This window comes from Vidua chalybeata, chromosome 19 (genome assembly GCF_026979565.1).
Source record: "Vidua chalybeata isolate OUT-0048 chromosome 19, bVidCha1 merged haplotype, whole genome shotgun sequence".
Classification (NCBI taxonomy): Eukaryota; Metazoa; Chordata; class Aves; order Passeriformes; family Viduidae; genus Vidua; species Vidua chalybeata.
In genome coordinates, this window is record NC_071548.1 from 4,110,611 (window position 1) to 4,125,324 (window position 14,714).

At 51.1% G+C, this 14,714-nt stretch overlaps 1 protein-coding gene across 1 annotated transcript in view; it reads right to left on the reverse strand.

The window, feature by feature from the left end:
* Positions 1-14,714, reverse strand: part of MGAT5B (alpha-1,6-mannosylglycoprotein 6-beta-N-acetylglucosaminyltransferase B) — a 72,101-nt gene that overhangs the window by 24,270 nt on the left and 33,117 nt on the right. Inside the window, exons 4-8 of the mRNA XM_053960016.1 lie at positions 7,536-7,648; positions 6,377-6,450; positions 4,787-4,957; positions 3,858-4,022; positions 2,712-2,881 (exon numbers count right to left, since the gene is read on the reverse strand). Coding sequence (XP_053815991.1) covers positions 2,712-2,881; positions 3,858-4,022; positions 4,787-4,957; positions 6,377-6,450; positions 7,536-7,648 — 693 coding nt within the window. The remainder of the gene's footprint in view (positions 1-2,711; positions 2,882-3,857; positions 4,023-4,786; positions 4,958-6,376; positions 6,451-7,535; positions 7,649-14,714) is intronic.

A 14,714-nucleotide genomic window follows, 5' to 3' on the forward strand; every position in this document is an offset into this window, starting at 1 on the left:
GGCAGGGAGAGGTGCCCAGCACACCCATGGGTGTCAGGGTGTCACACTCCCAGCATGTTTACACCCCCAGCCCTCCATCACCAGCTTTTTTGACCAGGGCCTTACTTCTCCTCCTTCATTTTCTTGATCCTCAGCATTCCTGACCCACTCCAGACCACCTCCAGGCACTGCTGCATTGCAATCAATACAGATGCTAATCATGAACAGCTCTCAGATAACCACTGGCTAAAGTGTATGCAGGCAAATCTTCCAGTGATCCCTTGCCAATGATCAATACATGCAGAAAAATCAGCTCAGAAATTTGAAGAGACAAAAAAAAAAAAAAAAAAAAAAAACAAAAACACACACACACAAAAAAAACAAACCAGGAGAGAGGTTAATCTGTGCTGAATAATTTATGGGCTCCAGTGAAGGCTTTGCTGGGCTGGAGCAGCTACAGCTCCCAGCCATGAAAAGAGCAGGGGTTGCCAAAGAAAAATACACAAGGATGGATTCAACGTCTCACACTACTGGAGCAAAATATCCCCAAACCCACCCCAGCACTGCTGCATGGTCAGCAAGAGACAGCCAGGATGGGAGAGGACAAATTCCAGCTCAGTCTACAGAGGTGCAAAGCTTTGCTGTTTCAGGAGGGTGCAGGGGGCAGGAGGGATAAGGAATCAAAGTGCCTGGGTGGCCACTTCCCCAGGGACAGGGATTTCTCTTTGCTGCATCCCTGCAGCCCAGCTCCAGCCCTTTGTGCATTCCTGGTTCTCTGCAACCCCTGCCCAAAGCTGTGGCTACAGGTAAAACGCCTCCAGGCTTTAAGGAAGAGCCCAAGATTAACCCTTAGCACACCTCAGGACTAATTACTCATGTTCTGCTAAGCCTCCCACTCGCTGCTGGTCCAGCAAAAGCTTTTCCCAGCACTCCTTAGAGGCAGCAGCCCAGCAGCAGGGATGTCACTGACACATCTGCAGGATCCAGCACCAGGACTGCTGGCACCACTCGTTCCTCCCCTGGCACAGAACCTCTGCCCCCCTTCGTGACACCCACATTAACCCATCTCTTGAGGGGCTGCACGAAGGTGCCAGTGCTGGCCCTCCAAGCACTGAGCTGGGTCTCCAAAGGGACAGAGGGGACGTGGTCACATCCCCAGCTCCTGCCTCCATTCACCCCAGCCCATCAACATGACAGTGAGCACTCCATGTGGGTGTCCGGCATTTAAAACATCACCAAAGCCAGGCACAGGACATGTGCTCAGGGAGGTGGGGACAGTTTCTGGGACACAGAGAAGGGCAAGATGTGCAGCCTCAGCCCGGCTCGCTCACGTCCCATCTCAGCTGCCGAGGGGAAGAGACGGAGCTGCCGTGCCCAGGCGTCCCAAGGGACACATCCAAATATCCAAATCCGCGTCAGAGAAGGAGCTCTCATCACTGAGAAGTGACGTGGATGCTCCCAGGCTTCTGGCACAGGCAAAATACTACAGGCAGCAGGGCAGCTCTGGCCAGAGTCACTTGCAGGGGGAAATGGGTGCTGCAAAGGCAACCCGTGAGAGCGGCAGCTCCTTCCCCTCCCTGAACAGCCACCACGAGGTTTGTCATTACAAAACACAAACAAGAACACAACACACAACAACAACACAACCCTCCCAGCCATTAACTCCTTTCATCCTTGACTGCACGGGTATTATTTAGCATGTCACTCCCACCTCTTTGAGGAGATGCTGCCTCTTGCATTAGGACAGGGATATTTTTTTTTTTTTTTTTTTAGTTAATTAGTTAGGATTTAATTCCGTCCATTAATTCTGAATGCTGCAAGGGCTGGGTTGGGGGGTTTTTGTTGTTTTTCTCCAGGATTGTTGGGTTTTTTTCACTCCCTTTTCAGCATGGTTCATTGTGTGGCTGATGCTGGCTTAGCATCTCCCAAAGCCTGCCCAGTCTCCGAGGCAGCTTCAAGATTTCTTGATTTATAACCCATCTAATTTGCAAACCTTATGAGGTGACAGAAGGCAGCAGTGTCAGCCCAGTAATAACAGAACAGCATCAGCAGAGGGGAACAAGGCCCGCTGTTAGCTTCTCCCTTTTTCCAGGGAAGGGAAGGGAAGGGAAGGGAAGGGAAGGGAAGGGAAGGGAAGGGAAGGGAAGGGAAGGGAAGGGAAGGGAAGGGAAGGGAAGGGAAGGGAAGGGAAGGGAAGGGAAGGGAAGGGAAGGGAAGGGAAGGGAAGGGAAGGGAAGGGAAGGGAAGGGAAGGGAAGGGAAGGGAAGGGAAGGGAAGTAACTGCTCAACCACCAGCAAAGCCCCAGGGGTTGAGTGCAGCCATACATGGTGAGAAGAGCCAGTGACCTGCAGGACACCAGCCCAGCAGGGAGCATCCCTGGGGAATGGGGTGGCAAAGGGAGCTTTCCCGTGGCCAGCTCCAGGCAGGTGTCTGGGGACACAGGTGATGCTGTGTGCTGGCAGCAGGGAACCATTCTGCTCAGATCCAGCACTGAAGCCACAGGGCAGAGCCCTGCTCCAGATATGTCCACATCAGCTCCATGCAAAGCATCACCTTACACCAGTCCTTCCCACCTTCCTGGGATGTAGAAGGATGGGATCTCTCCTAGCCACGACGCTGGTGTTGCAGTACAGCACCAGCACTGTCTGAGATGCAGGTGGGCAAAGAGCCTCCCCCAGCCTTCTCAGACCTGGTGCTTCCACCCAAGACCTCGATGCAACCCAGCACCCACCTCTGCAGCTCCTTCAGGGAGACCGTGACCCTCAGGCTGTGTCCCAGCATGAAGAGGGCAGCCAGGATGTCAGCCCACTGCACCATCTCCCCCAGAGGGCCTCCCTTCAGCACCCGCGGGCTGAAAACGTCCCCGGACTCCTCCGTCAGGAAGCCAATATGGACCAAGATCTGCAGAGACAAGGAGAGGTATTGTAAAATGCAGGAGAACCCAGTGGGAAGAAATGAAGATGTCTGACTCCAGTTCAGAAGGCTGAATGATTTCTTTATTATAACTATGCTATAATACATTAATATACTATTTAAAGGAGATACTAAAACTACAAACCTACTTTTCTAACTACCATATCTAACTCACAACTTGTGACCCTGTCTCGAGAGTCCAGCCACAGGTGGGTTGGATTGGCCATCAGGCTCAAACAATCCTCACCAGAATCCAACCAAGCAATCACCCCAGGTAAACAATTCTCCAAACACATTCCACATGAGAAAAACAAGGAGCAGAAATAGAAATTGTTTTCTCTTTCTTTCTCTCTGTGCACCTCTATGAAAAATCCTGAGAGAGAGAGAAATGTGCTTGCCACAGAGAGGGCTCAGCACTGGGGAAAGGGATAATCTGGGTTTTCCAGCCCAGAATGACTTATGGTCCCTGATTCCCTCCAGCTCCTTTGCAGGCTGTAATTACTCAGGGAGCTCATTCAGGTGTGCAGACAAATGATCTATGTCCAATTAGCACAGACCCAATGGCCAGGGCCTGGCCCTTTGACTGCCACTGCGTGTCCCCAGGCCTGGCTCCTGCTCTCCATGTACATCACAGTCTGTACCACAGGCTGGAGCTGGATTTCCCAGCACACAGGGGCCAAAGGCCCAACAGAAACCAACAGGAGGGCAAGGAACCTCAGCTTATCCTCAGAGGAGACCTGTCACACTCCAACGGCAGCTGGACACCATCTCCACCCACCAGGACCCGTTTCCAAAATCCACCCCACCGCTCAGCAACACCAGTCCTGCCACATCCCAAATACCTGTGGAGTCATGCCCATGGACATCAGACCAACCCTACAGACCCACAGGCTCCCATAAATGAATTTTCCTCCCAGCTGTCCCGGGCTCAGCTGCCCGCCCGCTCCCCGAGAGCGCCCCGTACGTGTTTCTGGTCCCGCTGCCGTCCCGCCAGCCTCTGCTCGAGGCGCCGCGCCGCCCGCAGCCACTGCTGGGCCAGGTGCCGGATCCTCTTCTTCATGAAGCTCAGGGACTCCTTGCCCGTGCCGATGAGCTCCAGCAGGCGAGCCAAGTCCTTCCGGAAAACTGCCTAGGGAAGGAGCACGCTCTGCACGGGGAGTGTAGGGAAAGGGGCCGCCAGAGGAGCCCCTGGGCTGCCCCGCAGCCTGGGGCAGCTTTGTCCATCTCAGCAGAGGTGATCCCAGCCCTTCCTGCTCCCCTGGAGCCGTGGCAGCTCCTCCATGCCCCAAATCCCAGAGGGACCCCACGGCACCCAGGGGAACCCAGATTCCTCAGCAGAGGAAAGGCACGGACGTGTTGGAGTGGAGGAGAGGAGGCCACAAAAATGATGGGAAGGATGAAGCATCTCTGCTGTGGAGACAGACCGAGGGAGCTGGGCGTGTTCAGCCTGGACAAGAGAAGGCTCCAGAGAGATCTTCTTGCAACCTTTCAATACTTACAGGGACTTATAAAAAGACAGGGACAGAATTTTTAGCAGGGCCTGTTGCAACAGGACAAGGAGTGATGGCTTTAAACTGAGAGAGATAATTCAGACTAGATATAAAGAGGAAACTTTTTGTGGTGAGGGTGATAAAACACTGCCACAGGTTGCAAAGAGAGGTGGTGGATGCTCCATCCCTTGAAACATTCAAGGCCAAGTCGGGCAGGGCTTGGAACAACCTGTTCTACTGCAAGGTTCCCTGCCCACAAAGATCCCCTCCAACCCCAAGCACCCTGTGACTCTGTGAAAACCCACCTGAGGCATCATGGCCCTGCTGACACTGAATGTTTATTTCTGCTGATGCCTCCCCCAAAACCCCTGGCCCAGCAGAAGCCAGGCTGGGGCCACCTTACCTGTGCCCGTGGCGGCGGCGGCGGCGAGGGCACGGCCACCGTCTGGTTTCGCCAGGGCAGGGGGGGACAGAACCACTCGACCTCGCTGAGGTAGATGAGGAAGGAGCACTCGGTGCCGTCCACGCCAAAAAACGCATAGCAGGGGTCAGAGGTCCAGCGGGCCCTCATCCACTGCAAGGGGCAAAGAGACACGTGGGGCTCACGGAGGAGATGTGCCAGCCCTGCCAGCTGCCCCTGCTATGGAAAACCTCTGTTATCCATCCCCTTTCTCTGTCTGGGAGATAAAAATGAAGGGCAGAGGGTGGAGAAAGGGCTGCAAATCCAGCCCCAGTGCCACGGGGCTGGTGTTCACCCACTCGGGGCCTCCAGGGAATGCGGGGCAGAGGAAGAGCCAGGAGGGTTTGCTGGGGGCTCCCTGGGTCTCTAGCACCGGTTCCAGCCTCCCCTGGGGGCACAGCCATTAATCCCCAGGAAATGATTCACCACCAGGATTTCTTCTGGCTGGCTTTGCTGGGGAGCTGCTGATCTCATCGCCCCTGGGGCAGCAGGGCAGGAGACAGATCTGCCAGCAGTCCCCAGGGATGATTTCACACGAGGAGAGTAACCAGGGACCAGAGCAGTGATTTATCATCCCCCACAACGGCTCTTGCCAGCCTCTTCCTAATTCAACTACAAAAACAAATCTGCTCAGGGACAGGTTGCTGTGCCCAATCTGTAAAGCACAGCCATCACCAGGAGGGGAGATGGGATTACAGCCTTCCACAATTGCATTACATCCTGAATTTACTCAAATCGTGGAAGGAAAGGATGGCTAACACCCCTGAAAGTGAAAAATCCAGCCCTCCACATCATTTTCTTGTACCCTTCAACATCTTTCCAGGGAGACTGGGCGCTGCAGGAGCCTGAGCTTGAAGCAGGTTGGGAAGAGGAGGGAAAAGGGCAATGTTTTTAATTAGCTGATGTAAATATGCTCTCTGACAAAGCCATCATGCTCTGGGCCAAGTGCCAGGCTGCATTCCAGTATGAAGAGCAGGTTGGGTCAGGCAGGGCCGATTGAGGTGGAGGTCCGGGCCTCCTGAACGAGGTGCTGCTCTGGGCAGTGCTGGGCTTATTCCCCAGGCACCAGGGAATGCTCCAGATATCCAGAGATGGTGTGACAGAGCTTCCTCCTCACTGTGCTTCTGGCATTGAACACAAACTGCAGGCAGGGAGGGCTGCAGGCAGACATGGTCTCACAGCTGATTCTGCTGCAGCCTGTGGCTTCTGTGCTTTGTACCACTCCAGTTAAGGTACATTTGGGGAAGGTATTACTGGGGGAAAATAATCCCATTTTTGTAGCAAAGGCTGCCAGAGAAGGTTGGACACCTCCCTTGTGTTTTCTCTTCAAAGCACAGCCCTGCTTTGCTTTTCACACCTTTGGCTCTGCTCCTCCTCCTTCAATGGGCTGCACCTTTCCACCATTAATAAACATTTTATTCTGGAAAACGTCCCATTCCCCATTGCCCTTCCCAGTTTAACCCCCAGGGTCACTGCTTTGGGCCCTTCCATCCCAGCTGGAGACCCTCTCCCAGACAGGGAACCCCAACTCACCTCCACCTTCCCAGCACAGTCGGGGTACTTGGGGTCCCTGGGCACCTCACACTGATCTCTCCTGCCTTCCATCACTGCAGAGAGACAATTGGGGCATGGGGAGAGCTGGGGCATGAGAGAGGAGCAGCTAGAAATGCTGTGAGGAGATGGATGGGATGGGATGGGATGGGATGGGATGGGATGGGATGGGATGGGATGGGATGGGATGGGATGGGATGGGATGGATGGGATGGGATGGGATGGGACGGGACAGAGCTGGCAGCCCCCAGGCATGCTCACTGGTGCCACAGCTGGCTGGGAGACAGCCCCATCCCACTGGATGGAGCGGGACATCAAGATGTGAAGCGTATACTTCCGAAATCAAGGAAGAAACAGAGGAAACCACCCTGCTTCAATGCTGGGAATGTTCTCTTTCCCTGAGTCTCAGCAGATCCATTTCCAGCATTTCCCTGCACCCTCTTCCTGGTGCAGACCCCAAGTTCCACCTATCCCCGCTCTTGTAAGTAAGCTGCAGGATCTAGGGAAGTACTTGACAGCCTTTATGCTGTAAACTTGCAATAGAAACTGTCCTGCTGAGCTGCTGGAAGAAGACTCAGCCCCCAGGCTGAGTTCCAGAATAAGCCATAAAGCGGTTAAAATGGCATCAGGATCTTTTCTCCCTTCATGGCTGGGTCAATAAAAGCCACCAGCCCACCTCTAAGCCCTCCTTTGCCCATAATTGAAAAGCATGAGGTGCAAGAGGCAGCGGAAGGATCTTCAGCCTAAACCACAAGAACCACACAGGCATGTGGGGAAACATCTGCAGAGCCCAGCTGCCCTCCCAGCAGTGCCACAGTGGGATGGGAATGTCTCTCCTGGTGCTGAATCCCAGCCCCTGTGAATCTGGATCCAAACCACCAAATTTTTCTATCCAGGTGCTTGTGCTGGCCCTGCTCCTCACCTTTAATTTTGCATTTAATTCCCTGGCATTTACTCCTGACAGCCATTCAGATTTGTTACCACTCGTCCCCCTGGCAGGCACGAGTTTCCCAAGGAAGGCAGCCTCAAGATCAGCCTCCATTTCTGGGACTTTTACCAAATTTGTCATGGTTGGACCTTCCCAAGGGCACAGCACAACACCCAGGGGGTTTGGAGCACGGGGAGCCCCAGGGCCACTGACCTTTCCCATTCAGGAGGCTGTTCCGGAGAATCTGATCCACCTTTATTGCAATGTCCGACACGTTCTGAGCTATGGCCTGGATCCTCTCCATCAACCCAGCTGCTGGCTGGAACCTGGGAAAGAAACCAAATTAACCCTGAGAACTTGATGTCTCCCAGTGGTGACACTCAGAGGTGCTCAAAGCAAAATCCATGCCCTTGGAAGCTGCCAGCAGATTGAACTTAGCTCCAGGATGAAACATGGGAATGCCTGGTGCAGCATTTAACAGGCAAAGAAGTCACTGCCTTCCAGGAGGTTTGATTGAAAACCTATTTAAATCAGTATTTTATACATATTCTGCCATTTTTTGAAGTGTGCTGTTAAACATGGATCCACCTGTGCATTTTATGTGGGGAAAATATTAAATAGACTGACAAAAAAATGTTTTTTTTCTTATTTCAGATGTGCTGTGTTTGAAAATCCTCTGCTGTGATAATTGGCCTTGCAGTAGGAAGCTGTGCTGAGAAAAAAAAAAAAAAAAGAAAAATGAGAAAAAGAATAAAAATACAGAGAAAAGAAGGTAAAACTGAGGATGGCTGAGGAAGTTTATGGGCTTGGAGCAGAGTGATGGAAAACACACAGGACACGTCGATGTCCTGAGCCAGCCCATCCACCAAAGGTGGGGATCAGCTTCTCCTCCCGAGGATCAAGTGATAGGACCAGGCAAAACAGCCTCAAGTTGCACCTGGGGAAGTTTAGATTGGATATCAGGAAAAATTTCCTCACTGAAAGTGAGGCCAGCCATTGGAACAGACTGCCCAGGGAAGCAGTGGAACCATCGTCCCTGGAAGTGTCCCAAAAATACCCAGATGTGGTTCTTAGGGACAGGGTTTCGTGATGGGCTTCCAGTGCTGGGTTGATGGTTGGACTCAGTGATATCAGAGGTGTTTTCCAACCTAGAGATTCTGAGATTCAGGTGAGTGGATTTCCAGCAAGGAGCAGTGTCACCCTTGCGCCAAGAATGACACAAGAACAGAGAGACGCAGCACAAAAAGGAAGAAAAGAAGGCTTTAATGGAAAGGAAATTTTGGCTTAAATAGACCAATACGATACATTCTATTTGATTGGTTAGTTAGTAAAAACATCTTTCTCACGCGCCATCCTTGAGGGGAACAGAAAAGCAAGGTGGAAAAACACCACCTGCAGATTGTTTAGATTAACAAGTTATCACATTCCTACAACGCACTAAAAATTCTCACAAGCCCCTGTGAGAAAGGATTGCCGCTTCTCTCTCCCTGACCAGGCTGGCATCCACAGAGCAGCAGCCAGGGCTGTGCAGGACAGGGAGCCGGGGCTGAGCTGGGGACTGCAGCCCCAACAAAGCCCACAGGCACCTTCCACCAAGGCTTGAGGTCAGATCCCACCAGCTTGGATTGCTGCAGGAGCTTCCATGGAATCAAACCTGGAATCAACACCGTCCTGGCTGAAAAGCCCCATTGAACTGATCAAAGGAACACGCTGTGTGAACAGGAAAACAGAGCTCTGTAAAGAGCCTGGGTGTCAATTAAAACCTGGTGCAAGCTAGAAAAAGGCAAAGAGAATTCCATCCATCAGCAGTGGAGCCCTGCCAGGATTTACAAGGAGCGAGCCCTCCCACTCCAACGCCTCTCCTGTGTCTTGGTTTGAAGACAGGTGTCTGCTAAGGAAGGCAGGAACCTCCCTTGAAATGGAAAATGCAAACCCCCTCCCTCTGAATTATTATAATTTTGAAATTATAAGGCTCTCAGGCAAAGATATGGGAGTAGGAATAACACTTCTTTATTAGGAAAAAATAAAAAATAAAAAATATATATAAAAATAGAAATGCAGTAATACAGAAAAACACTGCCAGAGTCAGAGCAGGCCCTGGCAGCCTGTGGGTCAGGGTGGTGGCAGCAGTGCCATTCCATGGTGGCTCAGCCCTCCTGCAGTGCCAGCTGTGCTTCTGCTGGAGCAGGATCCTGGACAAGGCTGGAGTTTTCCTCTGAAGCTCCAGGGCTGCTGGAGATGGGCCTGGGCTTCCTCTGGGAATGCAATGGGGCAGAAAGCTGCTCCTCTGGGAATGCAGTGGGGCAGAAAGCTGCTCCTCTGGGAATGCAGTGGGCAAAGGCTGCTGTGCTGTTCCAAGGTCAGATTGTATCCAGGTAGGAATGCTTGGCTCCTCCCCTGGGCGCAGCATCTCCCCATGGGATGATGGAATTTTCTCAGCCATGCAGGGACACTCAGTGGCCATGAACAGAAGAGATCACCTGGAGGGAGGGTTGGGTGTGGCAGAGATAAAGCAAAAACTGCCCAAAGAACAGCAGAGAACTGCCCCAGCTCTAATTGATGGGAATAGAACACACACCCCCAGCACATCTTGCATTTCCTACCTAAGATACCTGCACTTCCACCACAAACAGCCACCACGTCTCCACGAGTTATCCCAGTAAATAATTTCCCCTTTTACAATGTTTGGGTCATAAGTTTTCCCCCGTGCTGCCGCTGAGGTCGTTATAATACAAGGGAATGTCACATGCAGTGAGCAAAACTAAAAGGGCTACCTTGAATCCTCATGGCACAAAAAATATGTGCTGATGTCAGGTCCTTCATGGTGAAGTTTTATGTTTGTTCTCCAGCAGATCAGTGAACCTGAAGGCTGGGATTTAAAGTACCTCTGTCCTCAAGGCTAAAAAAATCCTGGTTTTATGAACCGACACTGCTTCGGTTGTTGATTTAAAGTCCATTTGCCAGCAGCGAGCAGCCCACATTTTTCCTTCTGGCATGGTTTACGACCATCAATATTCAGGCTGCATATCTCCACAGGGAGCCACTGATCTTGGGCTTTTAAGAAATAATAATTAAATGCAGAGGACACCATTGCCCCCAGGTCACTTCCAACCTTTGCAGAGAATAAACCCCAGGTATCCTGCTGTAACCACTGCAGCAGGGAGGCTGCTCATGAGACCCTGGGAAAACATGGGCACAAAAATAACCTGAGAAAGCTCTGCTTGTCAGCATGGCTCCGAGGAGATAAAATTGTCCTGGTCTGAAAGCTCGCAAACCCCCATTTCTGAAACTCTTTTTCCACCAGCAAGCAGCCCCAGACCTTACAGGTGATGCAGAGGCACTCAGTAAACACCTGGGATGGGCAATTTAGGAGGAAACATCCCATGGATGCAGTGAATTTAGAGCCAGTGAGCCCAAACTCCTGTTTTCAACAGGAAAAGGATCTGGGCTTGGTGAAGATGCTCCCCAGGTTTCTCTCTTTTCTCCTCATGGCAAGGAGAGAGGATGGCCACAGGCACGGCAGCACTGTTCTCACCCTTCAGAACACTTAGATTAGCTCACAGTCCAGCTTCTGCCTCTTCCCAGAAGCTATCCCAGTCCTCACTTGCTCCCAGACACCCAAGGAACCAGGTGACCCTTAAAAATCAACAGCAACCTCAGCCCCACCTCCTCACTGATGACCTCCAGACTTCAGCTCAGCCAGGGCGGAGCACTGGGCAGCCACAAAAATGCCCAAACAAAAATCAGGATCGTTATCCTAAATAAATGGCTTTCTTCCAGCTCAGCCTTGTCCTGCCAGGCAGCCACAGTGCTGGCTGATGGAGCTGGCCCAGGCTCTGTGCCAGCTTGCCCAGCTCTTGTGAAGCTACAGCTGCTCCTCAAACACAAAGATTTTACCTCAAAGCCCTTGATGCAAAATGTATTTCTGAGCATCACACTCCAGTCCTCCAAACAAGCCAGGCATCGCATGAGCACCACAAGGCTTTCCCCAAAACACAGAGGATTACTGGAAAGGGACACAAAAAATGTCCACCATGACTTCTGGAACATATGAAAGTCATGCCTTGTGAAGGCTGATATAGGACAGAGGCTGGGCAGAGTTACAGAATAAAGCAGGGATTTATTAAAAGGATCTCCTCCATGGATCCTCCTTGGGCAGCACCAGAGCCCAGCCAGGGCTGCACCCAAGATGAACCAAAATGGTCCCAAAATGCACGAGCGCTCCCGGGGGCTCTCACTGTGATCAGTTCTGCTCCATTTGCACCTTGCAGTTCATTGTCCAATTCCAGCTCCAGCCCATGCAGTCCCATCCTGCTTGTTTTTCTCTCTTCAGCCCACGTTGTTTGTGCTCTTGGGCCTGAGATTTGGATCATTTGTCCTTGGTGCCCAGCTGGAGAAGGAATTGTTTTGTCTCCCTGCCCTGTGAAGAGAGCTCACCATCCCCTCATATGAAGCTCATACCCTCACACTAAAGCAGCACAGAATGTGAAAAATAGAAAAGCCAAAACCTGAGGCATCAAAAGGAGAAGGAGAAAGGTAGAAATGTCCCTTCAAAACAGAACCAGGCTCAGATCTCCCATGCTCCTCACCCTTGCATGTCAAACTGGATGCCTCCAAGCCTTCGTGAGGTTTTTCTGAGCGAGGGATTTCACACCTGGGGAGAAGTGCCACGCTCCCAGCTGAGAGCAGTGACAGGTGCCAGTGTTTGTATCTGCTGGGTAACAAGGCCATCACGGGAGCAGCAAATTTCGTGTAAGGCATTAAGGAGGTGACAAGCAGGTGAAGCATAAGTTACATCAACTATCAGCACAGCGATTTGTCACCCAGGCAGGGGACAAGAAAATAAGGCATTTAAAGGTGTATCTCCAACATGAAAAGGTTCTGTGTGCCTCGTAGGAGTTCGATGCCTTGTTAGTAACTGGAGACACCAGGAAGGACAAGGTAAGTGGTTTGTTCTGCTCAACAACAGCTCAGCAGAGCAGGAATACCCCTCCACATGGTTGTATCCAAGCCAGGATGCCAGCACAGACCTTGCCAGCCCAGCGGAAAAAGAATCTCCCTTCTTCCAGCATCACCACTGCCCAGGGAGCAGCTTTGTGCCTTTTCCCTTCCTGCTTTTTATATTTTTCCATAGCGACATGCTAAATGCCACCAAAATGTGCTGGCATTGTGCCAGCTATTGAAACTACACTAAATTACCACAGCTTTTCTAGAACAATTTTTTCCCTGGGACCTTAAAACCGTTTACTACAGCAAATACAGTATTTTACTCCTAACCATCAATATAGATTTCGTCTTTATTATTTTCAGATTTATATTTCCCCCCGTTGATTAAGATTCAGATCACACTGTGCCTTATAATGCTCTGTATACAGTATTCATCTCCTTTCAAAAACTGCTATTAAGATGTATCTTTCCCCACTGACAGATCATTTGCCATAGAATATAGCCGGAGGTTGGGTTTTCTGTCACTTTTTTATGCATTAATTTGGTTCCCTTCACTTTGCTCTTGTCCCCAGCTCCGCAGCACCAGCTCAAATTCAGCCTGTTTATCCCTTTACAAGCCACTGTATTTTTATTGCCTTTTATAAAAAGTGGCATTATGGAAAGATGAATCTCTTTCTCTTTGTGTGTTGTCTTCATAATACAAGCCCTAAACATATTTGCTTGCTCATCCGATATTTCTTGCTATTAACTTGTGAAAGCCATGGCTTTGGGAAGACCAATACAGATGGAGAAAAGCAGATGTTCTGAAGATAATACATCAACAAATTCAGCATTTGCACAGAGCAGTTTACCCAAGGATTTCCACTTGCTGACATCCAGTGTCTGTGCTGCCATTTGCCTCTTTAAATATGTTTTTAAGTTTTTTGCCCAAAGACCCAAAGCAGAGCAGAAAGCGGCAGGGCTGGGGCTGCTGTTTCACTGCTCTGGGGACACAAATCACATCCAGCCCCACAGCAGCCTCAGTCTCCAGGTCAGGGAGCTGAAATCCCACAGGGAAGGGAAAGGGAATGCCAGGGGACAAGGATCTTTCCTGTCCTCCTGGTTCCTGCTGCAGCTTGTGAGGTGCTGCCTGTTCAAACAGCTGGGACATCTCCAGGAGAAATGTGCCCCAAGGGCATCTCCAGCAGGTCACCCTGAGGGCTCAGGCTGCTCTTCCCATCCACCCATCTGTCCCTTCATCCCCAAGCCCTTCCAATGGGAAACACTCCGAGTGACCCAACTCTGTGAAGTCACCAACTCGGTGGCTGGAAAGCTCAGGGGTCCCAGGGATGTGGGGAAAAGCCCTCATCCATGTGCCAAATAACAAGAGAAAAATAATTTAAATGCCCAAGAAGACAGAGAAATTAAAAGCTTTGCTCCACTAACATAAGAGAATACAAGTAAAACTCACCCATGCTGGAGGAAAAAACATTTTTGGGAGATCCATGCCCTGGTCTATATCTCCACATCCTCTCCGAGATGGCTTGTATCCAAAAATCCAGAAACCAGGGATGTCCTGCCCATGTGGGAGAGGGCAGGACACAGACCCAGGGGGGGTTTTGGGTGGCTGATGCTGTAAAATTTGTGTCCCAATCCCCTGACAGGGACAATCCCAACACAGGAGGTGTAGCACGAGAGGCAGCAGTGGCTCAAGAGGCTCAGCTGTGCAGTTTATATTTATTGGCCTTGTAACCCTGGATTTAATCCTCATCACTCCAGTGCTGTTGCCCTGAGCTGGGATGAGCTGCCAGGCCTTGGGCTGAGCTGCTGCTCCTGTGGGGGGAGAGCAGCACACCCCGTGCTGTGCTGGGAAGCGCAGGGAGGGTTCCACATCCTGCCCCACTTGGGAAAGGCTCAGACCCCCAGCAAGCAGAGCCAAAGCCCAAAGCTTTGCTTATGATCAGCATGGTAGAAATTTAGAGTCATACTGGAGGAGAAAAGTGCAGGGGCTGAGGCCCAGCTGCTTTGCTCCCCCCTGGAGTGGGCTCTGCCAGGTCACTCAGACCCTCGGTGCCTTTCCTGACACTGGACAAGGACAGGGATGTGGCACCTGGCTTTACACATGTGAGAAGACCTATGCCACTGAAAAGTGGTTTTATTCTTCACAGGCTGTTCCTGCTAGTCAACTGGATGAGAAATTAAAATTAAATAAAATTATTAAAAAAAAAAAAAAAAAAAACAAAAAAAAAAACAACAGAGGGCAGCATTTGTTCCCAGTTCATTTTCTGTGGTCTCTGTACATCCCAAGGTTTTCCACCTCAGGGTGACACAAACAGCTCGGTCTCCCCTCCACAAACACCTGAGAAAAGACCTGAGCTCACTCTGGCCATGTTTGTGCTTACTGGGAAAGCACACTGGGAAAATACACCCTGGGAAAACTCACCCTGGGAAAATATCCCAGAGAAC